The sequence below is a fragment of the Neoarius graeffei genome, chromosome 10 (assembly GCF_027579695.1).
Source record: "Neoarius graeffei isolate fNeoGra1 chromosome 10, fNeoGra1.pri, whole genome shotgun sequence".
NCBI classification, from domain to species: Eukaryota; Metazoa; Chordata; class Actinopteri; order Siluriformes; family Ariidae; genus Neoarius; species Neoarius graeffei.
Window position 1 is genome coordinate 59,109,152 of NC_083578.1, and position 27,263 is coordinate 59,136,414.

A 27,263-nucleotide genomic window follows, 5' to 3' on the forward strand; every position below is an offset into this window, starting at 1 on the left:
AAATACATACAGGCTAAACCAAGGCTAAGTGATGTACTGATACTGGTACAAAATTTTCTAACAGTATAATGGTGCATAGTATTAGATCACATGCTAATATGTATTATTGGGGCAGTATTTCAAACTGTAGTAGATATTTCAAAAGCCACAACATGTGTATCAAAAGAATTCACAATTCTCAAAGAAAACACAATTCAAAAGTGCTTTCATCTTCCAACACAAATATTATCTTCGTTAGAAGCAGAGTATTATTTTTCAGTACCTTCAATACATACGGCTGCTGTTGTTTTCTCTAGCATGGTAAATAACCCATGGCTGCAGCATGTGTCCCAGGGCATATCCTGGAGTTTATAATAATCTCGCTATGAGCACAAGCAGAGATATGGGCTAGCTGAACAGGCAGTATCACCAGAAGTGATCTACACACTGTGCTTAGACTCAGAGGTGATTATTTTTGTGTCATATAACTGCATGAATGTTTAATCATTAAACTGCAGTCTAGTGGCACATGGTACATGTGTGAATGTGTATGCTTGTATCTGCGTCTCAGAGGATAAGCAGCTGCTTTAGTGGGTCAGTGAGTGTGTGGTTTCGTCATTGTCATATCATTTTTAAGAAGCCCCATGAAATGGCAGCAGCAGCAATCAGCATTTCCATGCTAAAGCTCTCTCGCTTCTTCCTTGTTACCATCTCTCTCTCTCTCTCTCTCTCTCTCATGCTTGATGCGTTTGTCTCCACTTATCCCTCTTCCTACCACTCTCCTTTCAAACCCTGTTTTCTCCAGATGTGGCATATTTTTCATCCCTTCTATCCCCTATCCTGCTCTCTATACCTCATATTTTTTTCTCTACATCTCTCTCTCTCTCTCTCTCTCTCTCTCATTCTCCCTGTCCTGTTCCAAACAGCTCTGTTGCTAGGATACTGGTGGAGCTGATTGGGCAAGCGGCCGCCTCCGACCCCCCACCCCCCTCTGGCAGTCTCACACATGTACACACATGGAGCACTGACTTGCTGAACAGTCCTGCACACAGGGGTAATAGAGACAGGGGCCACAGTGAAGAAGCAGCTGGGTCTCTCTCTTTCTCTCTCTCTCCCCCACTCTCTCTCTCTCCCACCCACACACACACACACACACCTTACTATCCTTGTGAAGACCTTCCAATAATTACTATAATAACTGACATACTAAATATTAAAATCAAAAGGAAACCTTTGAGTGCTTTTACTTTTTAAAATAAAATCTACAGTATTTGCTACAACACTGTTTCCAAAAGTGTTGGGACACTGTGTAAAATACAAATAAAAACAGAATGCTCTGCAAATCATGAAAACTCTATTTCAATGAAAACAGTACAAAGACAACATATCAAATGTTGAAACCGAGAAATTGTATTGTTTATTGAAAAATATATGCTCGTTTTGACTTTGATGCCAGCAACATGTTGAAAAAAGTTGGGACAGGGGGATGTTTACCACTGTGTTGCACCATCGCTACTTTTAATAACACTCTGTAAATGTTTGGGAACTAAGGAGACCAATTGCTGTAGTTTTGGAAGTGAAATGTTGTCCCATTCTTGTCTGAAATACAATTTCAGTTGCTCAGCAGTTCAGGTTCTTCTTTGTTGTATTTTGTGCTTCATAATGCAGCAAATGTTTTAAATAGGAGACGGGTCTGGATGGCAGGCAGGCCAGTTTAGCACATGGACTCTCTTCCAACAGAGCCACGCAGTTGTAATATGTGCAGAATGCGGTTTGGCATTGTGTTGCTAAAATAAGCAAGACTTTTCTTCAAAAAACTTTTGCTTGGATGGCAGCATGTAGCTCCAAAACCTGTATCTATCATTCAGCATTAATGTTGCTTCCCAGATATGCAACATACCCATGACATGTGCACTAATGTACCCCCATACTATTACAGATGCTGACTGTGTGCTGAACTGTGTGCTGATAACAAGCTGGATGGTCCCACTCCTCTTTAGCCCGGAGGAGGCAAGGTCCACAATTTCCATAAAGAATTTCTAATTTTGATTCATCAGACCACAGGACAGTTTTCTACTTTGCCTTAGTCCACTGTAAAAGAGCTCAGGCCCAGAGAAGGTGGTGGTGCATCTGGATATTGTTTATATATGGTTTTAACTTGCATTTGTGGATGCATTGATGAACTGTGTTTACAGACGATGGTTTTCTGAAGTGTTCCTGAGCCCATACAGTGATTTCCACGACAGAATCATGTCTGTTTTTAATGCAGTGTGGCCTGAGGGCCTGAAGATCACAGGCATCCAGTGGTGGTTTTCAGCCTTGTCTCTTGCATTCAAAGATTTCTCTAGATTCCCTGAATCTTTTAATGATATTATGTACCATAGATGATATGATCCCCAAATTCTTTGCACTTTTATCTTGAGGAATGTTATTATTAAATTGTTGCACTTTTTGCTCTTGCAGTCCTTCACATAATGGTGAACCCCTCCCTGTCTTTACTTCTAAGAGACTAAAAAACTCTGGGATGCTCCTTTTATGCCCAATCACGTTACTGACCTGGTGCCAGTTAACCTAATTAGGTTTTTTTTTTTTCAACATTCAACAACTTTTCCAGTCTTTTGTTGCCCCTCTCCCAACATCTTTGAAATGTGCTGCTGGCAGTAAATTCAAAATGAGCATATATTTTCAAAAAACAATAAATTTTTTGTTGACAGTATATGTTGTCTTTGTACTGTTTTCAATTAAATATAGGGTTCCATGATTTGCAAATCATCACATTCTGGTTTTTTATTTACATTTTACACAGTGCCCCAACTGTTTTATTCCGTGTAGGAATAATTGGCTCCTGCCATGATATAATGTCAATAATCCACACACAGGGCACTGAAAGAAGATGCCTGCCTAATATTTAAGATAAAACGGGCAAAACATTTCCTGCTAAAAGGACATAAAAGCAGCAAAGCATCCCAACATGGAACAATACTCAGCTCCAGTAACTGTCCTGACAGTAATAGAAACTTTATGCAAAAATGTTCTCAACACACATTATATGAAATCATGTAACAATCTAGACATTATGAAAGAAACATGCATTACAGCCACATATAAAACAAACATGATGGTTAATACTCAGTTACATAACGCTTGAGAAAACCTAATACACTTTTTCAGCTAGGCTCTACTTTCTGCATCTGTAGTGTAAGTAAAATTACCATAAACAGTAATTCCCCTGTACTGAACACAAAATTGTATTATTCATGGAAATATTGTTGTTGTTAAATTCTGTCAGTAAATGTTTATGAGAAACATATTTTTTTGTAAAATGCTTTCATAAATTCCTCCATCAAAGGTATCTGTAAATGGCATTCCAAATCCGTAGAATTTGTTCTTTCAGAGACGCAGCTGTTTTTTCAGTGGCCAGAATTCATGGTTATAAGTTTCCAACATGGTTGTCTCTCATCTCATCTCATTATCTCTAGCCGCTTTATCCTTCTACAGGGTCGCAGGCAAGCTGCAGCCTATCCCAGCTGACTACGGGCGAAAGGCGGGGTACACCCTGGACAAGTCGCCAGGTCATCACAGGGCTGACACATAGACACAGACAACCATTCACACTCACATTCACACCTACGGTCAATTTAGAGTCACCAGTTAACCTAACCTGCATGTCTTTGGACTGTGGGGGAAACCGGAGCACCCGGAGGAAACCCACGCAGACACGGGGAGAACATGCAAACTCCACACAGAAAGGCCCTCGCCGGCCCCAGGGCTCGAACCCAGGACCTTCTTGCTGTGAGGCGACAGTGCTAACCACTACACCACCGTGCCGCCCCAACATGGTTGTATGGAGCTTTAATAAGACATTCTCTCTCTCTTTATGGTTAGAGTGTAATGATTATGGGTTGGACTCTGCATTCCATAGTTGTGTATTTGAAACGTCCATTGATTGGCCAAGCAAATGCTCAGAGACTTCCATTATCAGTGTATCCATTCTTTTCTCAGTATTGACAAGTATGCCACTGTATGTACTAATATGAAAATGCTGATGTGATCTTTAATCTATGCGCTCCTATAATAATCACATATATGCATATTTACACCTAGATGTGCATTTACCAACAATGTTTTTGTTGAATCATTCAAAACTGTTGAACCACGGCCGACAGGGGCCTTTCTGTATGCAGTTTGCATGTTCTCCCTGTGTCTGCGTGGGTTTCCTCCGGGTGCTCCGGTTTCCCCCACAGTCCAAAGACATGCAGATTAGGTAAAATACCCAGCCACTGGGGTTGTACAAGACAGTATATACTTAGTGCCAGTCCCCAGCCCGGATAGATTGGAGAGGGTTGCGTCTGGAAGGGCATTCGGTGTAAAACCTATGCCAAATCAAATATGTGGAACAGATCCGCTGTGGCAACCCTTAACAGGAGCAGACGAAAGAAGAAGGAGAAGGAGAAGATTCAAAGCTGTAACATTTGCACACAATATAATTAGTTTTTTTCTTTTTTATCAGACATCTAGTTTTTAGGTTTGTTTACCTGACATGTTTCGATGTACGACTGTCGTCTTCCTCAGAGTGTCACCGGATGTTATTGGTGACGCATCTTTTATCAGCTGATGTTTCCAAAGGTGTGGCCTTCCTGTCTGGTTTGACAGGTCGGTCACGCCTTCTACTGTTTGTCCGTCCCCTGCAAGATGGCACTCCAGGTATGGGAGAGCATGTATGCTCCCTCATCCCGGTTGATGGTCCTTGGACTTCGCTTACGGATCTCCATGGCCTCCCTGATCCAGCGCTGATGTTTATTATCTTCTGTGCGGATGACTCTGGCATTCCCCCAGTCCATGATATGATTTTCCCTTTTGCAGTGATCTGTTATGGCTGACTTATAATTTTCCTGTTGTGCCTTTTCTTTTATTGTTCGGGTTTGTCTTGTAGCTGTCTCCTTTTCGCACTCTTTCTTATGTTCATTTTTTCTTGTGTTGAAACTCCTTCCTGTCTCCCCGATGTAAGTTTTATTGCATAATTGGCATGGAATCTCATATATGGTGTTGCATTTGTTTTCCGGATGTATTCTGTCTTTGGGATGAACCAGGATCTGACGGAGTGTGTTGTGTATGGTTTGACAAACCAGACAGGAAGGCCACGCCTTCGGAAACATCAGCTGATAAAAGATGCGTCACCAATAACATCCGGTGACACTCTGAGGAAGACGACAGTCGTACGTCAAAACATGTCAGGTAAACAAACCTAAAAACTAGATGTCTGATAAAAAAGAAAAAAACTAACTATATTTAATATATGACATAATGAACGTAATTGAAAGATTTGCACACAATGGTTATCATTTCAAAGACATGCAGATTAAATCAATTGACTACTCTAAATTGCCCATAGTTGTGAATGTGAGTATGAATGGTTGTGTCTCTGTGTTAGCCCTACGATAGATTGGTGACCTGCCTAGGGTGTACCCCGCCTCTCGCCTGAAGTCAGCTGGGATTGGCTCCAGCTTTCCCTGCAACCCTGATGTATAAGTGGCATAGATAATGGACGGAGGGATGGATGGATGGATGGATGGATGGATGGATGGATGGGTGGATTTCATTGATTCATTTTATCTATTAACAAAGTAGAAATCATGCAGTAATTACTGCAGCATTATTAGATTTGCCAGGAATGATCATATAAACTAACACATAATGTGACCCATATATTAATACCAGCTGCAGTCTCAATGCAGTTTGTAGGCTTTTTTTTTATTAACTTCAAAAAGTAATGCCCAAAACATGAATCATTATATGTCTAGACATCAATTCAATTTGTTTTCTTGTATGAGTCATAACGTGCGACATCCAACCGTAGGCACTTGGTTGAAGCAGCTGGGAATGAATCAGAGACGGAGCTGACAGGTATGTAATGTATGTTTGAAGAAGGTGCTGGTTTACGACGTGTGAAGCAGATGTGTTGGGGAGTGGGACTGAATTCAGCGCTGAATTCTGATTAGCTCACTGCAAATATAGCAACAGGTCACCTCTTAAAGTCCAATCTTCCCTAGTCAGCCCATCAGCAAGGAAATGGAGAAAAACTGAAAAGCCCTCCTATCCACAGTGGGAAGCAGAGAAAGCAAGAGGCAGGGAAAGTGTGTAAACTGCTTTTTCTCCTCTCTTTTCCTCTCCTCCCCTATCCTCGGATCTCCCTCCTCCTCCCTTTCCCTGTTAGTTCATAAAGCCCCTTCATTAAATCCACATTACGCCTCTGTCTCTCTCACTCACTGTCTCTGTTGTCCCTCCCATTTCCATGTCTCTCTATAGCCCTCTTTTATTATTTCCCTCCTCTCTGCCTCTCTCTCGCTTTCTGTATCACTGTGTAAAGTGTTTAGATATTGTGGATATCACAAACTCAGAAGACCCTCGACTCAACCTGTAAGTGACATATTTCCCATGTCCCATATTACTGTCTTCATTTCATTCTAGTGAAAATTATCATCATCACAGCAACACTCACACTCACTTTCAGCCCCAACTAATGCTTTGTTCTCTACTGTCATTATCATCTTACTGTAACACTCATCTTCAGGGGCAATTAAGCTTTTTTAACCACTTAATCACAACAGACTTGCTGGTAGCTCTAGACTTGCATTCCTCGCTCATAAAAGTACATTAGATTCTACATTAGATAAAAATGAAATAAAAACTACATTAGATTCACTGTAGTTAACCGTATAATACATGCTGATTCTAAAGGATTAATAGTACTGTATTGTTATGTATACAATGTATATTTAACAGTTATTCCACAAAATCGAGTCGTACATGAGCTGATACCTAACGAGGCATGTAACACTGAGTTGGCTATAAGCCATGTGTGACAAGATTGAGTGGAATAACTGCTTTATTCTATCTACATTCACTGGATTTTGAGAAACAGCATTTTTATTTTTAGCAAATTCGATAAATAAAAACTTTATACAAAACGTCCGACAAAATAATTTCCTCAATTGGTTCAGCAATACGCTCTGCCATTTTGTTTTTCTTTACTCATGGTATATGAGCTGATAAGCTAGTAGTAGAGTAGCCGATCAGAGCGTGCGATTGCTCACGTCCAGTGAATGTGGATAGAATAATGTCTTGTTATGTGTAAGAGTTAATGCCCAACAAAAAGTGTTCTAAAATAATAAAGTAACAGACAAACCCAAGGTGGACAGACAGCACAAACCAAGTGGTGTTCTGATATTTCTAGATATCAGACACTTCAGTTGACTTTATCTTGCTTATAGTCGATATAAAAAGTCTACACACCTCTGTTAAAATTGCAGGACTTTGTGATGTTAAAAAAAAAAGAACCCAAGCTGAATCATGTCAGATCTGTTTCCACGTTGAATGTAATATAGAAACCAGCAACATTTAAGTGGAAAACAAATAGCAACATTGGGGGGGGGGGGGGGGGGGGGTATGCACACCTTCATATCATGGGGCATGAGACTGTGTTTAGGTTTAACCATTCACATTCAAACTAATGTTCAAAAGTAATTATTCTATCCACAGTCACTGATATGAGCAATCGCGTGCTCTGATCGGCTACTCTCCTACTAGGCCATCAGCCTATATACCGTGAGTAGAAAAAAACAAAATGGCAGAGCGTGTTACTGAACCAACCGAGGACAAAATATGGAATGAAAGTATTTGATGGTAAGAATGTATCTTTTTTATTTTTCAAGAATTATTATTATAGCATTTTTCACAAATTGCTACTGTCATTTCACCAGTTTGTTGACATTCAAAGTGGAAATTATTTTGTCGGACGTTTTGTATAAAGTTTTTATTTATCGAATTTGCAAAAAATAAAAATGCTCTGTTTCTCAAAATCCAGTGAATGTGGATAGAATAAAACAGTTATTCCACTCAATCTCGTCATACATGGCTTATAGCCAACTTGATGCTACGTGCCTCATCAACTATCAGCTCATGTACGACTCCGTTTTGTGGAATAACGGTTAATTATTTTATTCGCGGTCCGGTTTCCATCAAATCCTGCGCTCTGATTGGCTGGCGAGCGGGTCCGTATCCTATGATACAGACCCCAGTTACGGACCCCGGTTATGGACCTCTGACAACTCGCTCATTCACAACAACAACAAACATAGTAGCATTTTTTGTCAACATTTATCTTTTTTTATAAGATTTATTTATAAGATTATCAAAAATCTTATACATTTTTGCCAGCATTTCTTAGGAGAATAGCATTAATTTTACAGCATGGATAGCGATAATGACAGTCTTCACAGCAAAAGCGAGTTTTACTACCCTGAGGAAGAAGAAATAAAAGAAAACATTTCAGGAAAAAGCTAAAAATCTGTAACTGTTGCTAACACCAAGCAAAAACATGGCTGAATCCTGAATGACTCAATTTTGTATAAATAGGGGACTACAAAGGTGGCAAAATGTAGGTTTTTTTCCTGCCATGGAAGTGCACTTGTATACTGAGGAGGGAGCCATTTGCATTACAGCCGTGAATGAGGATTCAAAATGACTGCTCTCAGCTTGGTTTTCCCTTTCGGGCGCTCTCGTTTTCTGTTAGAATTTGGTAAAGAAAAAAACATATATATTATTTACCAGCTTAAGGTCGGTCCGTATGGTGAAATACCGTGACCTTGGCCTTGAATACTGACCTCGGCCCAGAGGGCCTCGCTCAGTACTTTCAAGACCTCGGTCACGGTATTTCACGATACAGACCTCCCAGCTGGTAAATAACAAAAATATATATCATACAGCTGTCATCAGTAAAGTGATTCTGATTAACCTCAAATGAAGATCAGCTGTTTCTGTCGGGGATGACATGGTGGTGCAGTGGTTAACACTGTCACCTTACAGCATGAAGGTTCTGGGTTCAGACTGGAGCGTTTCTTTGTGGAGTTTGCAAGTTCTTCCCGTGCCTGTGTGGGTCTCCTCTGGGTGGTCCAGTTTCCTCCCATAGTCCAAAGACATGAGGATTAGGTTAACTCTAATTTACCCATCGGTGTGAATGTGAGTGGTTGTTCGTCTCTGTGTTAGCCCTGTGATAGATCGGCGGCCCACTCAGGGTGTACCCCACCTCTCGCTTGAAATTCAGCTGCGATTATCTCCAGTTTCCACAGTGACCCTGATGGATAAGCAGTATAGATAATGGATGGATGTTTCTGTAGGATTTTCTTGATTTCCTCTGACTTCTGAATCAAATTTGCTGAACAAATGTCATCACAGCTCAAAGTTACGTCCTAGCATTGATTTACATTTTATATTTTGCACCAACTCTACTTTAGTGGTATCCTGATATCCATCCAGCCACCCATCCATTATCTGTAGCCACTTATCCTGTACAGGGTCGCAGGCAAGCTGGAGCCTATCCCAGCTGACAATGGGCAAGAGGCAGGGTACACCCTGGACAAGTCACCAGGTCATCACAAGGCTAACACACAGAGACAAACAACCATTCACACTCACACCTACGGTCAATTTAGAGCTACCAATTAACCTAACCTGCATGCCTTTGGACTGTGGGTGAAACCGGGAACACCCGGCGGAAACTCACGCAGACAAGGGGAGAACATGCAAACTCCACACAGAAAGACCCTCGTCGGCCACTGAGCTCGAACCCAGGACCTTCTTTCTGTGAGGCGGCCGTGTTAACCACTACACCACTGTGCCACTCGGTATCCTGATATAAGGAATTAATAAACATCTAGAACTCAATCAGAAACACGTATTTTTGATGGCCATCCAAAAAGGTGTATACCAAAGTATAAATATCTAAAGTAAGGCTCCATTAGCCGTATAGGAACTACCACCAGAATATCCCTTACATTCAAGGTAATGCAAAAATACCTGTTAATTAATAATGAAAGAGTTTTTTTTTTTTTTTGCATTTGTTGTAATCTGTCCCTGTCTTTGTAATGTTTTACAGCATGTGCTGAGATGTTAGTGTTCTGGCCCTGGTGTCACGGAATAATTGCAGGGGGAACGGACAATCAGAGAGATAGACAGGTCCACAACGCTAATGAGAGACTGCAGAGGCTAATTATACACAGAGGACGATGAGGGAGAGATGGAAAGATGAGAGAGAGAGAGAGAGAGAGAGAGAGAGAGAGAGATCGAGATCCATGGGGGTAGGAAGGGGAGCAAGGGAGTGAGACACTCTTTTGTCCCACTGCAGCATGCTCCCAGAATAGCGAAGAAGACATGGAGAAGGTTTTTATTTCTTCTCTGCCTTTGTCTTGCACATAAACACACACAGGCTGATCTGTTCAACATAACCAACCACAAGCTGGCAATTTGAACTGGGACTGTGTGTTTGATAATCTGTGTAGGTGCACATATGGAAGCAAGCCTTGGTGTGTGTGTGTGTGTGTGTGTGTGTGTGTGTGTGCGTGCGCGTGTTTGGTGTGTATATGGAGGGTGGTAGGGGGAAGTGTGTATGTGGAGCAGAGCACCTTTTCTCCCTGGCAGGGGGGAGGCCCTGGAGCCAGTTAAAAATGGTGTTAATTTCTCCTCCTATGGGAGACAAGAACTGTCTCTCCATGGCAACAGAGATAGGGTGCTGAAGGGAGGAAAACCAGAGCAGCGACCCTCTCACAGTACCTCTCTCTCTCTCTCTCTCTCTCTCTCTCTCACACACACACACACACACACACACACACACACACACACACACAGAGGGGACTTAAAGACAAGTCTAATATATAGTATCATATATATTAAAGGTATAGTCATTAGTAATATTGAGAAATGAACATATTTATGAGTCAGCTCATGGAAAAGCCAAATACAATATGGCACCCTCATATAAAAATGAACACACACACACACACACACACACACACACATACACATACACATAAAGTAGCCGTATTCAAGGACAGACATGCACCTTGGATGGCACGTTCTTTTACCCTTCCACCTAGATCATCTCAGGATCTGCTTCCAAACTGGAAACATTGAATGAACACTTGCTTGGCTCTGCTGCTTCAGATGGTACAAATTGAGGAGAGGAGAGATTACCCATGATCAGATCACCTACTCTAAAGCTCTAACCATCTTCCCAAGCAGGAAGCTGCTCACTTACAAAGGATGAGACTGAAGTGGGTCAATCAAGCGCTCTCTCTCTCTCTCTCTCTCTCTCTCTCTCTCTCTCTCTGTGTGTGAGCGCGTGTGCATGCATGTTTTTAGATCAAATGTCCACCATAAGGATAGGAATATCTAATGGTTCCCGTGAGGAAAACTGCCCCCAAACTCTGTCAACTTGAACTAATATATGCTCCGCTGCAACAGGTGCATACACTACTCTTGCTAAACAAGTGTTTGTTCTAGATTCCTGGTCTTTTTAAGGAATCCAACATCACAGGACAGGACACTAGCATGGCCTTGACCTTCTCAAACATAACAGTTTGTTGAATCAATATTTGGGAGGTGTTAATGAATTCAGTGCCACATCATTTATAATGTAAGGATATGTTTACACACTGAAGGTGGATATACAGAATTTGTAAAAAAAAAAAATGCTCACAGGGAATTATGAGAAACATTTAGTTGATAGAATTTTCACAGTTTTGCTTGTCACATAGCACATGGTTTTATATGTGCCTGCAGTCAGTGATGTCTAATCCTTATACAGTCCTGCTGTTTAAAAGCAGCATGCAAAACTGCAAGCTTTAATGCAAATGACTGGTAAATATAAGGATCCCTACTGAAACGCTAAGTATACTATTTTTTTCTGCATACATCATGGCTTTTTTTTAACATTTACCCACATTTTACCACACTGTAAATATACATACTAAATATGATTATACACTTACTACAATGAAATTCCTTTGTTTAACAGCAGATGCTAATAATTGACTCAGAGAGCAAGTTTTCATTTACTGATATTTACATCTAAATGGGTTAAACAACTTAGAACATGGCACCTTTTGTTTGAACCCAACCATTTTTCAAGTGATCAAAAATATTAGAACATGAGTCTGGCAAGTGTTTCTTGTTGCCCAGGTGTGCCCTGTTAGATTGGTGGGTTAAGCAATTAATAACTATGAAGTACACGCTTGGTGTGAGCCCAGGGTTTCACCTGTGAAGACTGCACTTCTTGTTAAAATGGACAAACCGACATGATGACCAGAGAGCTGTCTATGGGAGAAAGGAAGGAAAATCAGTCAGAGACACTGGGCATAGCCAGTGCAACAATTTGGAATGTTCTGAAAAAGGAATAAACCACTGGTGTACTGACCAGGTCAGCCAAGGAAAAAAACAGCAGTTGTTGACAGAATCATTGTGAGAGCTGTAAAGGAAAACCAACAGTCAGCAACCTTACCAACAACCTTCACAGGACATGGGTGAAGGCATCACAACCCCCTGTTTGAAGGAGACTTTGTAAGCGGAAATATAGAGGGCATACCACAAGATGCAAACCACTCATCAGTAGTAAGAATCAGAAGGATTCAGAAGGTAAACAAAAGGTGCCATGTTCTAAGTTGTACATATGTATGGAGGACACTATATGTATGTACAGTGCCTTGCAAAAGTATTCATCCCCCTTGGTGTTTGTCCTGTTTTGTTGCATTACAAGCTGGAATTAAAATGGATTTTTTGGGGGTTAGCACCATTTGATTTACACAACATGCCTACCACTTTAAAGGTGCACACTTTTTTTTTTACTGTTACACAAACAATAATTAAGATGAAAAAACAGAAATCTGGAGTGTGCATAAGTATCCCCCCCCCCCCCCAAAAAAAAGTCAATACTTTGTAGAGCCAGCATTTGCTACAATTACAGCTGCAAGTGTCTTGGGGTATGTCTCTATTATCTTAGCACATCTAGCCACTGGGATTTTTGCCCATTCCTCAAGGCAAAACTGCTCCAACTCCTTCAAGTTAGATGGGTTGCGTTGGTGTACAGCAATCTTCAAGTTATGCCACAGATTCCCAACTGGATTGAGGTCTGGGCTTTGATTAGGCCATTCCAAGACATTTAAATGTTTCCCTTTAAACCACTCCAGTATAGCTTTAGCAGTAGGTTTAGGGTCATTGTCCTGCTAGACCGTGAACCTTCGTCCCAGTCTCAAACCTCTGGCTGAATCAAACAGGTTTTCCTCCAGAATTGCCCTGTATTTAGTGCCATCCATCTTTCCTTCAGTCCTGACCAGCTTTCTTGTCCCTGAAGATGAAAAACATCCCCACAGCATGATGCTGCCACCACCATGCTTCATTGTAGGGATGGTGTTCTCAGGGTGTTGGGTTTGCGCCACACATGGCGTTTCCCATGATGGCCAAAAAGCAGGGCTTTGAACCAGTTCAAGGAACGAAAACGAAAACCGGGAACTTTTTCTATTTCACATGGAACAGAAACGAAACCAGAAACTTTATTATTTTTTATGTTCCAGAACAGAAACGCTTATTAAAAATAATGGTAACCGGTTAATACCGGTTTTTATTTCGTTCCTCAAAGTTTCTGTAGCCTACAAATAAGTCATTCTTCTCCTGCGCAAGTTTCTATGACCCGCTGGGGTTCACTTCCTGTGTGACGTTCGCTGATTGAATGGAGAGAGCGGGAAGGTGGACTACTATCATGTCTCCACGTGATAATAAGTGAGTAAGTGCATTACTGAGTGTCTGAGCAAAGGAGAGCCTGAACGTTGCAACCTCCCTATTGGCTGTTTGTAAAAATGTATCAATTGTTGCCCTTCCCACGGGAATCATCGCGGGCTCGAGAGATGAGACCTGATGAGTTAGTTCGTTGGTAGCAGAACAAAATGTCTGGACACAAATCGGGTTTTCAGAAAAGGAAAGAAAATAAACAGAGGGTCGAAAATACAAAAAAGGAGGCAGAAAATGCAAAACGAGTTTTAAGGTAGGACAAATGGTTACTTTTTAAGGCAGCCCGCCATGGCTGCAGGCTTTCAGTTGTGTCATTGAATGGTTACTTTTCTGAGGCAGCCCGCCGTGGCTGCCTGCAGGCTTATTTATTATAGCCCATTTAGTTAAAATAGTTGATATAAAATGTTTATAGTTATAGTTATGTGATGGTTGTCCTGATTTAGACTGTTTTTTTTTTTTTTTTTTTGGGGGGGGGGGGGGGGGGGGGGGTGGGGGGGGGGGGGGGGGGGGGGGGGGGGGGTTGCGCGATGTTGCACCCGGGTCCAGATTAGGGCAGAACCGGCCCTGGCTACATTTCAGGTGTAGTTTGTTTTATGTATGTATGTACTTGCATAGATGTGTACTTGGTCTTCCAATATGGCGCCTAACAAAATCTCGCGGCGCGGTGACGTCATGCGGTAGCCCTCTATAGGGCCTGACTAGCCTTTGGTAACACACTAAACGAATTATCTTTCATTTTTGGCACTTTTTCTGTTTGTGTAGATGGGAAGACATACTGAGAATCCAAATCGCCAACATTTGAAATAATAATTGTTTTGAATTATTTCTTGTCTTATTTAATGAAGGTTGTAATAGAATTAGTCTACATTTGGCTTAAGCTGGATGAGACAGAGACACAATTTTATAGCCATTTGTTAAACAGCTGACAGGGAACGTAATTAACCGTTCCGGGAACGAAATTTTTTTGTTCTAACCGGTTCGGGAATGTCTATTTAATGGTGGAACCCAAAACCGGAAACGTTAAAATTCCGTTTCTGTTCGGAACGAACCAATAGGAAAAAAATTCTGGTTCAAAGCCCTGCCAAAAGTTCAATTTTTGTCTCATTTGACCAGAGAATCTTCTTCCATGTGTTTGGGGAGTCTGCCACATGCTGTTGGGCAAATTCCAAACGTGATTTTTTTTAAAGCAATGACTTTTTTCTGGCCACGCTTCTATAAAGCCCCACTCTGTGGAGTGTATGGCTTAAAGTGGTCCTATGAACAGGTACTCTCATCTCCGCTGTGGATCTTTGCAGCTCCCTCAGCATTATCATTGGTGTCTTTGTTGCATCTCTGATTAATGCCCTCCTTGCGCAGTCTGTGAATTTTGCTGGGTGGCCTTCTCTTGTCAGGTTTGTAGTGTCGCCATATTCTTTCCATTTTGCTATAATGGATTTAATGGTGCTCCCTGGGATATTCAAAGTTTGGGATATTTTTTATAACCCAACCCTGAGCTATACTTCTCCACAACTTTGTCTCTGACCTGTTTGGAGGCTCCTTGGTTTTCATGTTGCTTGTTTAGTAGTGTAGCAGAGTCAGGGTCCTTCCAGAACAGGTTGATTTATACAGACATCATGTGACAGATCATGTGACACTTTGATTGCACACAGGTGGATCTTAATCAACTAATTATGTAACTTATGAAGTGAATTGTTTGGACCAGCTCTTATTTAGGGGTTTCATACGAAAGGGGGTGAATACTTATGCACACTCCAGATTTCTGTTTTTTCATCTTGATTATTGTTTGTGTCACAATAAAAAAAACAGTGTGCACCTTTAAAGTGGTAGGCATGTTGTGTAAATCAGAATGGTGCTAACCCCCCAAAAATCCATTTTAATTCCAGCTTGTAATGCAACAAAACAGGACAAACACCAAGGGGGATGAATACTTTTGCAAAGCACTGTATGTATGCATGTATGTATATTACCAGTCAAGAACTTGGACATGCCTTCTAACTCAATGCCATCCATCTATCCATTATCTGTAGCCGCTTATCCTGTTCTACAGGGTTGCAGGCAAGCTGGAGCCTATCCCAGCTGACTATGGGCGAGAGGTGGGGTACACCCTGGACAAGTCACCAGGTCATCGCAGGTTTATTTTTATTATTTTCTACATTATAGAATGATCCCTAAGGCATCAAAACTATGAAATAACGCATATGGAATTATGTAAGCACAAAAAAAAGTAAAAAAAAAGTTTTATATTTTAGATTCTTCAAAGTAGCCACCATTTCCTTTGATGGCAGCTTTGCACTCTTGGCATTTTCTGAACCAGCTTCATGAGGTAGTCACCTGGAATGGTTTTTCAACAGTCTTGAAGGAGTTCCCATATATGTTGAGTACTTGCTGGTTGCTTTTCATTCACTCCATGTTCCTTGTCATTCCAAACCATCTCAGTTGTGGTGATCGTGGAGCCCAGATCATCTGATGCAGCACTCCTTCATGCTCCTTCTTGGTTAAATAGCCCTTACATAGTCTGGAGGTGTGTTTTGGGTCATTGTTCTGTTGAAACACAAATGATGGTCCCACGAAGTGTAAAACAGATGGGATGGCATGTCGCTGCAGAATGCTGTGGTAATGATGCTGGTTAAGTGTGCCTTCAAGTTTGAATAAATCGCCAACAGTGTCACCAGGAAAGCACCCCCCACACCTCCTCCTTCATGTTTCACAGTAGGAACTACACATGCAGATGCCATCCATTCCCCTTTTCTGCATCTCACAAAGATATGGTGGTTGGAACCAAAAATCTCAAATTTGAACTCATCAGACCAAAGTAAAGATTTACACTGGTCTTATGTCCATTCCTTGTGTTTCCTGGCCCAAGCAATTCTCTTCTTATCATTGGCCTTCCTCAATAATGATTTCTTTGCAGCAGTTCAACTGTGAAGGCCTGCTTCATGCAGTCTCCTCCGAGCAGTTGATGCTGAGATGTGTCTGCTCCTTGAACTCTGTGAAGCATTCATGTAGATCCTAACTTGTCAAAATCAAGTCAAACTCCTTCCTGCACCATTCATGGCGCGTTTGGCGGTGCCGATCTCCATTTCGTAGCCCTTGGCTTCTTGCCTATATTACATAGCTAGGGTTACAGTGGGGGGCTAGTCCTCTGGTAACCGCAAGAGTTTGACTCCCCACTCACATCTGTATTGCAGCATGCCTTGCCAGATGGCAGTAGGCACCATTTTTATGATGGTCTTTGGTATGACCCAACCGTGAGTAGAACTCACGATCAAGAGGCAGACACATTAACCACTAGGCCACTCACCGGATGCTAACTTGTGACGATATTAATTGGTGATTTCTTAGGGTGGTGGCTCTAATGGACTTATCCTAAGCAGCAGAGATATGTCTTAGTCTTTCTTTCTTGGGACGGTCCTCGTGAGAACTAGTTCCATCAAAGTGTTTGATCATTTTTGCAACTGCACTTGAAGATACATTCAAAGTTCTTGCAATTTGACTGATCTTCATGTCTTAAAGTAATGATGGATGTCGTTTCTCTTTACTTAGTTGAGCGGTTCTTGATATAATATGGATTACTACAGATATGGAATAGGGCTTTTTACTGTTTTTTTTATTATTTACTATTTAGTGTTTTATCTCAAATGCATTAAGAAGGCAAGAAACTTGTCCACTAATTAACTTTTGACGAGGCACACCTATTAACTGAAAAGCATCCCAGGTGACTCCCTCATGAAGCTGGTTAAAAGAATGCCAATAGTGTGCAAAGCGTCATCAAGGTAAATGGTGGCAACTCTGAAGAATCTAAAATATAAAACATATTTTGTTCTTTATTAACACTTTTTTTTGTTTACCACATAAATCCATATGTGCTATTTCATAGATTTTATGTATTCAGTATTGCTCTACAATGTAGAAAAGAGTCAAAATAAAGAAAAACCTATGACTGAGTAGGTGTGTTCAAACTATTAACTGGTACTGTATAGTTAAAGTCTATATAATAAAAAGAATAAAAGAACAAAAGAGAGATTTGAGAGATCCTAGCACTGTGCTGAGCCCTGAGCCCTGAAGGCAGACATTGCTCTTTGGCTTCACAATGCAATTCCTACTAACCATCTGTTCAAACTGCTCTACAAAGGTAAATCAACCAGGGTATGAGAAACATTAGTTAGCCTAACACTGATCTGTTAAATATCAACCCCCAATGATCACGTCTGAGTCTGGTTCCTGTCATCATGTCTTTTTCCTTGCATACGACACCTCTGCCTTTTACATTAGGGACAAATTTAATTTTTTTATTTCAATTTTATATCCATATTTCTGACGGCATGGTGGTGTAGTGGTTAGCACTGTCGCCTCACAGCAAGAAGGTCCTGGGTTCGAGCCCAGCAGCTGACGAGGGCCTTTCTGTGTGGAGTTTGCATGTTCTCCCCGTGTCTGCGTGGGTTTACTCCGGGTGCTCCGGTTTCCCCCACAGTCCAAAGACATGCAGGTTAGGCTAATTGGTGGCTCTAAATTGACTGTAGGTGTGAATGTGAGTGTGGATGGTTGTTTGTCTCTATGTGTCAGTCTTGCGATGACCTGGTGACTTGTCCAGGGTGTACCCTGCCTCTCACTCATAGTCAGCTGGGATAGGCTCCAGCTTGCCTGCGACCCTGTAGGCCAGGATAAGCGGCTACAGATAATGGATGGATGCATATCCATATTTCTGTAAAGCTGCTTTGTGACAACGTCCGTTGCTAAAAAGCACTATATAAATTGAATTGAACTGAATTACTTCATAGACTTTGATAACAAAAAGCCATCAATGTTTCTCACCTGCCTTCTGTATCAGGGATGTACGAAGGCATTTTACATTTGGAAGATCTCATTTCTGAGATTTTAATCAGCATATGTATGATGTACTCTGTGACGTCACACCCAAATGATAGTCAAATCTTTTTTTTTTAAATGGAGAAAGTGGGTTGATTACAATCATATATTAAAATGATACAACTTAAACGCAAATGTGCAATGTGTGTAGTAGTACTACTGAACTGCAGAAAGATAAGCAGTCTATACAAACAAAAAACACTGCAGGGCAGCAAAAAAAAAAAAATCCTTTAATTTGACAGCAGTATTTCAAAGATGGACTTCTGCTCCACTGTATAAATTCTACAACTACTCAAAATCCTAAATTTTAAAGTCAATCTAATCTTTATTTGTTTGTCTATATTACTATTATTATTATAGCAATTGTAGCAGCAGTTGCCATAAAAAGAATTCTGAAAGTCAGGGCTCTGCAGCACTTACCTGTGCACTGTCATTTCTCCTGCACTATGCGTAAATAAGTATATTTTAGATTGCTGGAGATTGTTTTATTGTGCAAAATAAATAAACTTCTTCACATGCACCTTCACTGTGTTTTGCTGGAATAGATTTATTCGGTATCCTGTGAACAGGTGTTTTCTCCCTAATGCTAGCCACAAGTCAAACTGCCACCACAGATGTCTATAGCTGATAACACCATATTTCTAAACACGTGCTTACGATTATTTTTTTTTCAAAAACTTTCTGATTGTGATCAGATTACTAAAAACACATTTTAGTACAAGGTATACAGGTATCCACCAATAGCAGTACTTAATAATATGTTGTGCACCTAGATGAATGTAACTTAGCAGAAGACTGGACTGTCAGTTAATGGTTAGGTTTTAAAGTTGCCTTCATGACCAAGCTGAACACAAACTGTGTCCTGTAGGGTGCCCAGGTCTATGTGACCTGTTCAATGAGTATGAATGAACTCTGTGGCAATTTATCTGGCCTGCAAAATCATCACTGAGGGATTATTTTGAAGAGCTGGTGAAACACCACAAACTCTAGCTGAATTTTGCAGCATCAGTGGAAGAGTGGGATAAAATTATATACGCTGGTTGGGGTTTAATCAAGTATTGGGGGGGAAAAATGTTGTTTCTGGAACCAAGCTCAGGATCAAACCGGGGACCTTTGAACTGTGAGGCAGCAGCACTACCCGCTGCCTTTCTAGTATTTAGTCCGTTCCAAAGGAGCAACGGCGAGGTGAATGAATGAAAGGTAGCATGAGTAAGTGGATGGGTGATTTACTGTTAAGAGTGGTGCTAGCAGGAAGCTTGAGTGCGTGCTCCTCATCTGTAACTCCCTCATGTTGAACAATGCTGTGGACAAATCACATATCAGAACAAATGCTTTGCTAAAGTACGGGTGGTTTTTGTTTGAATGTATGCTGCAGTCTAGCATTAAATATGAATAGCAGTGGCATTTATGCATAAACATCATAGATGCAAAGAGTCAGTTGAGCAGTATACAGATGTATCAAAGGTTGGGATTGGGGCTGTGCGTACATGTTTGCATGAGCACATTCACGTGTCCACGTCCACAGTCCTCCTCTCTCTGTTCTAATCAGGCCATAATGAGAGATAAATGAGGTTGCACCCCCTCACTGGAAACAGAAAGCTTCCTAATAGTCCCAATAGCAGCAGAGAGAGAGAGAGAGAGAGAGAGAGAGAGAGAGAGAGAGACAAAAGGATACAAATGAAAAGGCAAGAAGAGAGGGTAAAGATAGTGTTCAAGAAGAAGACAAAGAATCTGAGGAAGATAAACATTCTTAGAGATAAAATGAGTGAATTGAGAATCTACTTGTACAATAGCGTCATACATCAGACTGATTATAAATAGATATTTTTATCATTTTATGACTAATCTGCAATTCATCCTCTGTGTATGATGCACAAGGAGGTGCCAGAATATCATATCCGCTACCATTAACTTCTCGGCTACTCTCTTGGTCTGTCACCTCATTTCTCTACCTCCGCTCTGTTTCTCTTCTTCACTTTCTACCAGATCTAAGTCCACATGCAGACACATAAACAACTTAAGTAGTTCCATGTACAAGGGTCACTTTTACTACTCATAAGTTTCTTTATTCCATTCTTCTTCTACTTTTCCATACCATTTCTTATGAACAATGTGCCAGACCCAACTCTCTTTCTCTTTCTAGTTCCTCTACATTCAGTTAAAAACCACACAGATGCCCTTTTTGCCCCCACCATTACCCATCCTCCACTCTGGTCTCAGCAGTACCCTGTGCTGTCAGTACTGCCCCCTCCCCTTTCAGTGAAACTTGGCACACCCAAGGAGCAGCTGCATGAGAGATCGCACTCCACCATTTCAGTGTGCACAGCACTGAAGCTTCATCAGAAACCATGGCAGCCTGTAGGCCTCGCACCCAGAGCAGAGGGGAGCGGATAAGGCTGGTCTCACATGGGGGCAGGTGTTAGGGGAAATAAAAAGGCAGAGGCAGGGGGATGTGGTAATGGTTGGGCGAGTGAGGGAAGATAGGAATTAATGTTACCTATGTGAAGTCAGTTTGGTATTTCAGTTAGATATGGAGATGTTGTAGAGATAAGGATGGAATAGTGTGTGTGGTAGAACGAGAGACAGAAAAAGAGATCTGAAATGTGATCTGACACTCAGTCTATACAAAGTGTCGTTTTGCCACTAGCAGACAGTAGAAACAGGAAACATACAATCTCACACCCTTTTGCTCCGATAGCAAATAGAAAATATACACACATTACTTAAGTGCAAATGCAGCATTAATCAAAATACAAGGTTCTACATCATTTTTTGGTGTTGAATAAATTCACAAGGGGACCACTGAGTCAACACACAGGAGCATTTCATGACCAAAAACTTCCCTGTCTCTTTTCACTGTAACATCTAATTCTCTGTAGCTTTCCAATGATTTGGTTCTGTCTCTTGGCTTGTAATTTAATTTGCACAATAAAGGCTTGTTGGGGTGATCACCAACTGGTTTAATCATTAATTAGCTAATAAAACTGCACAAATTGTCTTCCTTCATGGATAGTTTTACTTCCTCCAGAAATGCCTATATACTGTGACAATCATGCTGATTGGTAAAGAATGCTAATATGCCCACAAGTCTACAAAAGAGGAAGTTATCATACTGGACTCCCCTTTTTCACTGCCAGTGGGTGTCTGTGGGCTTTTTGAGGAACACTTCTGTAAGACCAAGCCTTCACTTCCTTCTCATAAGATATTACAGGAAGTAAGAATGAATCATGAGTTTTCTGATTCATGCTTTCACTGGGACACTTTTTAATCATGAATGTTCATCAAATGCAGTGTAATTTCCAACCTTGTTAGTACAGTCTTTCTGTTTGACTGGTTTATTATTATTATTATTATTATTATTATTATTATTATTATTATTGGTATTGTTTCTGTCAGTAGTCCTTGTGCCTTTCTCCCAGCTGACTAACTTACTCTTTTGTGATTGACGGTGCTTTTTCATGGCTCAGATGTAGCTTATGCATCATTCACTGACAGGAAGCTGTATTAGACTGTGTCACACAGAGGCTCCGCACAGGGACAGAATGACTGATGAAGTGTTAAACAAATTGGGGCATTAAGGAGGTCTCAGTGGTGCTAAATAATAATAGTGAATGGCAGTAGTGTACACAGCAGTATTTTGGCCATATTTGGCCCTGATCTGAATGTGCTCAGGGAGTAACATTTTGAGAAGACAGATGAAAAAGGTGTGTGTATGTGCTTGAGTGGGTGGTACGCACACTTAAAAAAAAAACAACAGAGTTCCCTTTAAGCGCTCAAAGGGTTCTTCAGTTTGTTGTTCTTTTGAATCATTTGCATTTTACTGTATGCACAAACAGGTTCCCAGTAGAAAGATAGAACCATTAACCATACAAGGAACACACGAAAACCCCTTTTTCTAGGACTGTCGAGGTGGAAAGTACACATTTTTTGGCATTAACAGATATGAAAAGTGTATGACTGTTTTTTTTTTAAATTCTATAGTCATTTGTGTAATTATTAGGAAACAGGGAGTGAAGTACAAAATGTGCCACAAACAACACAACTCCTTTTCTTGTCCAACATTATGTCCCAACAGACTAAGTTGCTGAGGAGGGCTGGGATCAAATGGTTTGTGGTTTGGAATAATTTGTGGTTAGGGGGCCTGGGGTGCACTGTGGCCAAACAGTGCATCTCCTGATCTGTTCACATACCTCACCTGTGTGCAAGGATAACTAATGTAAATGTTACTATGTTCAGAGTTATGCTTCATTTCTCCTTAAGAGCCTCTTATAAATTAAAATCACGTCTGGATCCACCTCTCTGAGGAGCTGTTAAAGGGTCGCATAGCAATTATCTGCTAACAAGGCTTTATCTACGCTAATGTACTTTTGCTTATTTTCCAAAAGGGAGAATGACAGATGGAGATCTATAACACAAAGTGAACAAAAGGACTTCTCACACACATGTAGACAGTCTGTACAGTATTTAAAAATCCACTTGAATTGTAGATATCATAATTGGCTTACTGTATTACATCTATGATCACAGTGAAACCATAATGTCCATAATCTTACCATTTTTTATTCTCAAACACTGACACAGTTATTCTCTACCAGATTTTGTCTTTGTTTTTTTTCTTCTTCCTAGTGTGTGTGTGTGTGTCTGTGTGTGTTTTTCTCTGACTCTGACTTATTGGCTTGGGTCAGGGAAGTTAGTCCCAGTAGGCTCAGTCCTGTTACCATCTCACCCTCCAGCCAACACAAAATGGAGCTTCTTTACGACACATGCATGGTGAGCATGGAGATTGGGACATGTGCAGGTCACTTTCAGTGTCGAGGGATGGCAAAAAGCCTCTAATGAGTAACTTATTTGCTTACGAATGTACTCTATTTTAGTTTGTGAGGTTTTTTTTAAAAAAAGCATGTTTGATGACTTTTGAACATAAAATGTAGCATATTTTTGGTTTGCCTATTTTAAAGGGAAAAGAACCTCTCATCTCATCTCATTATCTCTAGCCGCTTTATCCTGTTCTACAGGGTCGCAGGCAAGCTGGAGCCTATCCCAGCTGACTACGGGCGAAAGGCGGGGTACACCCTGGACAAGTCGCCAGGTCATCACAGGGCTGACACATAGACACAGACAACCATTCACACTCACATTCACACCTACGGTCAATTTAGAGTCACCAGTTAACCTAACCTGCATGTCTTTGGACTGTGGAGGAAACCGGAGCACCCGGAGGAAACCCACGTGGACACGGGGAGAACATGCAAACTCCGCACAGAAAGGCCCTCGCCGGCCACAGGGCTCGAACCCGGACCTTCTTGCTGTGAGGCGATAGCGCTAACCACTACACCACTGTGCCGCCCGGAAAAGAACCCCTTATTATTATTATTATTATTATTATCCATCCATTATCTGTAGCTGCTTATCCTGTTCTACAAGGTCGCAGGCAAGCTGGAGCCTATCCCAGCTGACTATGGGCGAGAGGCAGGGTACACCCTGGACAAGTCGCCAGGTCATCACAGGGCTGACACATAGACACAGACAACCATTCACACTCACATTCACACCTACAGTCAATTTAGAGCCACCAATTAACCTAACCTGCATGTCTTTGGACTGTGGAGGAAACCGGAGCACCCGGAGGAAACCCATGTAGACATGAGGAGAACATGCAAACTCCAGGCCCTTGTCAGCTGCTGGGCTCGAACCCAGGACCTTTTTGCTGTGAGGCGACAGTTATTATTATTATTATTATTATTATTATTATTATTATTATTAATAAGCTACCAAAACATCAAAAACAAGCTAAACCAGTCAACTGTATTTTAATCTATAACAATTCATCTCCCTCTCATAATCATGTGTAAAAATGGAATCAAGTGCATCGTATCTCTCATTAGTGTTTTCCCTCAGGAAGTCTTGTCTATGCTGCCTTCATGTGCTAATTATTGTAAATGTGACTCTCTTAAAGTCCTAATTACAGGTGAGAGCTTTGAAAATAACTGATACACCTGAGTTTACTGACTTTTAATCACGGCCGATAAAAGGATGATTTCAGTGATCAATAGCTCATTCTTTCTTTCCCTGAATGCAAATTAGAGTTTAGTAAATCACCTCTGAAGCAACAGACACATGTGGTATAGGCTGCGCTGTATAGCTGCGTTATGTTATGCAGGGCTGCATTTTACAGTGAAAAATAAATGCGTGCTAACCTAGTGCCGACATCGGTGTGTAATCATGGCACCAGAGAGACATAAGAGCACCTCGGTGCATTTGAATATAGCCCTAGTCCTGGGATGGTAAGAAAGAAAAACCTTCCCGGGAGACATGGAAAGCGGAACAGGTAGGTTACCAGAGCAACGGGTGCCAACCGTCCGCTCCGCCCATCTCTCCACCAGGACAATGCGCGCGCTGTGCTGTGCGTGTGTGTGTGTGTCTCTCTCTCTCTCTCTCTCTCTCTCTCTCTCACACACACACACAAAGTGTGTGTGTGTGTGTGTGTGTGTGTGTGTGTGTGTACCGGTCTGAGCGTCAAAGCAGGTAGTGTATCTTGCCCGGGCTGAATGGGGTTTGTTGCGGGTGATCAGGCTGCGGGGGGTGTGATCTGCCCGCGCACGCGACCCGCAAAGGGCTACAAGTGCTCGCATCGCTGTTATGTCTTTACGGTTTTTAGTCTAGGCTATATAAAGTATCATTATTTCATCCACATCGTGTTTATTTCTACACATTTGCGCCCTCTGTTCGCTTCTGTGCCTCCAGCTTTTAACACCACACACCACTTGGCATCGCCTATATTTGGAGGGAAAAAAAGCAGCTTGGCGTTTGATTCCTCGTTGTGATGCTCGTGAGAGCCGCGAGCGCGTTCTCGATTTTCCTTGCCATCCCGTTGCCAGGACAAACGTGATGCTAATCCGTCAAGAGGCAGTACGCGCGCGCGCGTGCGTGGAGAGATACCGCTACTACACAAGCAGTCGAGTATAGCTCCGGCGTTGCTATGGCAGCGAGGGTCTCGGTTAGGGTCTGTGTTCTGGCCGGTCGACGTGATCACCGCTCGATCGGTCAAATGATGGAGAAGAAGAAGTAAACGAGCATAAAGTTAAAGGGAGGATGTTCCGAAGATGTTCGGCTGATAGTTTCAATTATCACACACACACACACACACACACACACACAAGTAAGCCAGTGTAAAAGGAACTAAACCCCAAACAATTGTCAGATAAAAGAAGGCGCACTTTACCGTTGATTTGACAGGGACATAGAGCACGGGTTTCCCCGGAGTGCCCTTCTGGTTGTGTTCACCCAGGACGGTGCTTCCGACCTGGAACCCTTTGGATTTCACCCAGAATTTGAATTTGGCGTTGATGTGGCTGTTGTCCACGTACACCCCGTCCGCCTCTTCATTCTGCAACAGCGTCTGCATGATTTTGTTGTATTTCCTGCGCGTCACTGTCTTGGTTTTGCCCGAGTCTCCGTAAGTCCGGAGGCACCACTCCTGAAATTCACTAAACATCTCGGCCTCGAGCACGACCGGACTTCGACTCCTTTTTATTAAATCCGAGCACGGCTTCTTGGTGGCCATGAGCTTCCTCTTCCTCTTCACGAGCGAGCCGGCCGGGCTCTCCCCCTTGCTCCAAAAAGAAAAGCTTGCTAAAAACAAACAAACAAAACAAAAAACGCAGCCGAAACTAGAAATGAAGTGGCCACGGACTCCCTCCTCCTCCTCCTCCCTCCTCCTCTCCCTCTCTCCCTGTCCCGCTAAGAGGATGATTAAGGACGAGGGCGAATTTTCACCTCGGTGAACAAAACCGGGCAGAAAGAAAAAGAAAAGAAAAGAAAAGGCGTGCGCGCGCTCGTTTCGGGAAGCCGCACACCTGTTTCTCTTTACCGTCCCAGACCGCAACGGCAAATGTCACGCGCGCTCATCATACTGCTCAGAGAGAGAGAGAGAGAGAGAGAGCGATAGAGACAGAGAGAGAGAGAGAGGAGGGGCTGTCCTAACAGACGGGTTAGGTTATCTCCCACCTGTGCGTAAACGGTCTCCTGACCGAGCACGAGAGAAAAGCCGAAAGCGCGGTTCAGTAAAAGCCACACAACAAAGGAAAGGAAGCGGCAAGGCAAAACGACTCTGCTTAACCGCATTTAACGCTCCGTTTTCCATCCAGACAGCCCAGGACGACGCGTCTTCACTGGGATAGACACGCTACAACATGCTCCGGGGCTCCTAACCAACATAAAGTGTCTGTTCTGTGGTGTAAAGTGTTGTGCAGTAAAGCTTTGATGAGGAAGCGCTATGCGGGATAGGAGCTTCATCCACCTGTTTGAATCAGTGCTACGCGCGCGCTCTGTAAAGGGAGCACTGAGAACAGACGCACATCACTTCCGAATGGAGACATGACAAAAGATTAATCTCGCGCACACGCACGCGCACACACAATACATTGCGTAATTAGACTCAGGCGAACTTGGGCAACGTCCGGGTGGAAAACGCAAATGTCGCCACTGTACTATATTGACGTTGCAATGCGGTTGAGGACACAGCCTTGTTTGAGCATCCTGACTGAGGGCGGATTGGTTTTCAGGAAGTCCAGATGATTTGAAACCCCATTTTCGAATATGTGCAAATTAGCAAACTTTTTTTTTTTTTGGCACTGCGAACGGAAAAAGCGTTAGAGTTATGGAAATATGAAAATGCATTTCACCAAAGAACATTTTCCAACATGTCTTTTCATCTCTCAATGTGTCTCCCCTCCACCACACCCCAGGTTAAAGTCAAAATATTGAGGAAACAACAGCTGTTTAACTGCATTATAATACAT

At 42.0% G+C, this 27,263-nt stretch overlaps 1 protein-coding gene across 1 annotated transcript in view; it reads right to left on the bottom strand.

The window, feature by feature from the left end:
- The window catches only part of nol4la (nucleolar protein 4-like a), an 83,545-nt gene extending 57,223 nt beyond the window's left edge, over window positions 1–26,322 (bottom strand). Inside the window, exon 1 of the mRNA XM_060931959.1 lies at window positions 25,685–26,322. Coding sequence (XP_060787942.1) covers window positions 25,685–26,026 — 342 coding nt within the window. The 5' untranslated portion in view covers window positions 26,027–26,322. The remainder of the gene's footprint in view (window positions 1–25,684) is intronic.
- Window positions 26,323–27,263: the final 941 nt, after the last annotated feature.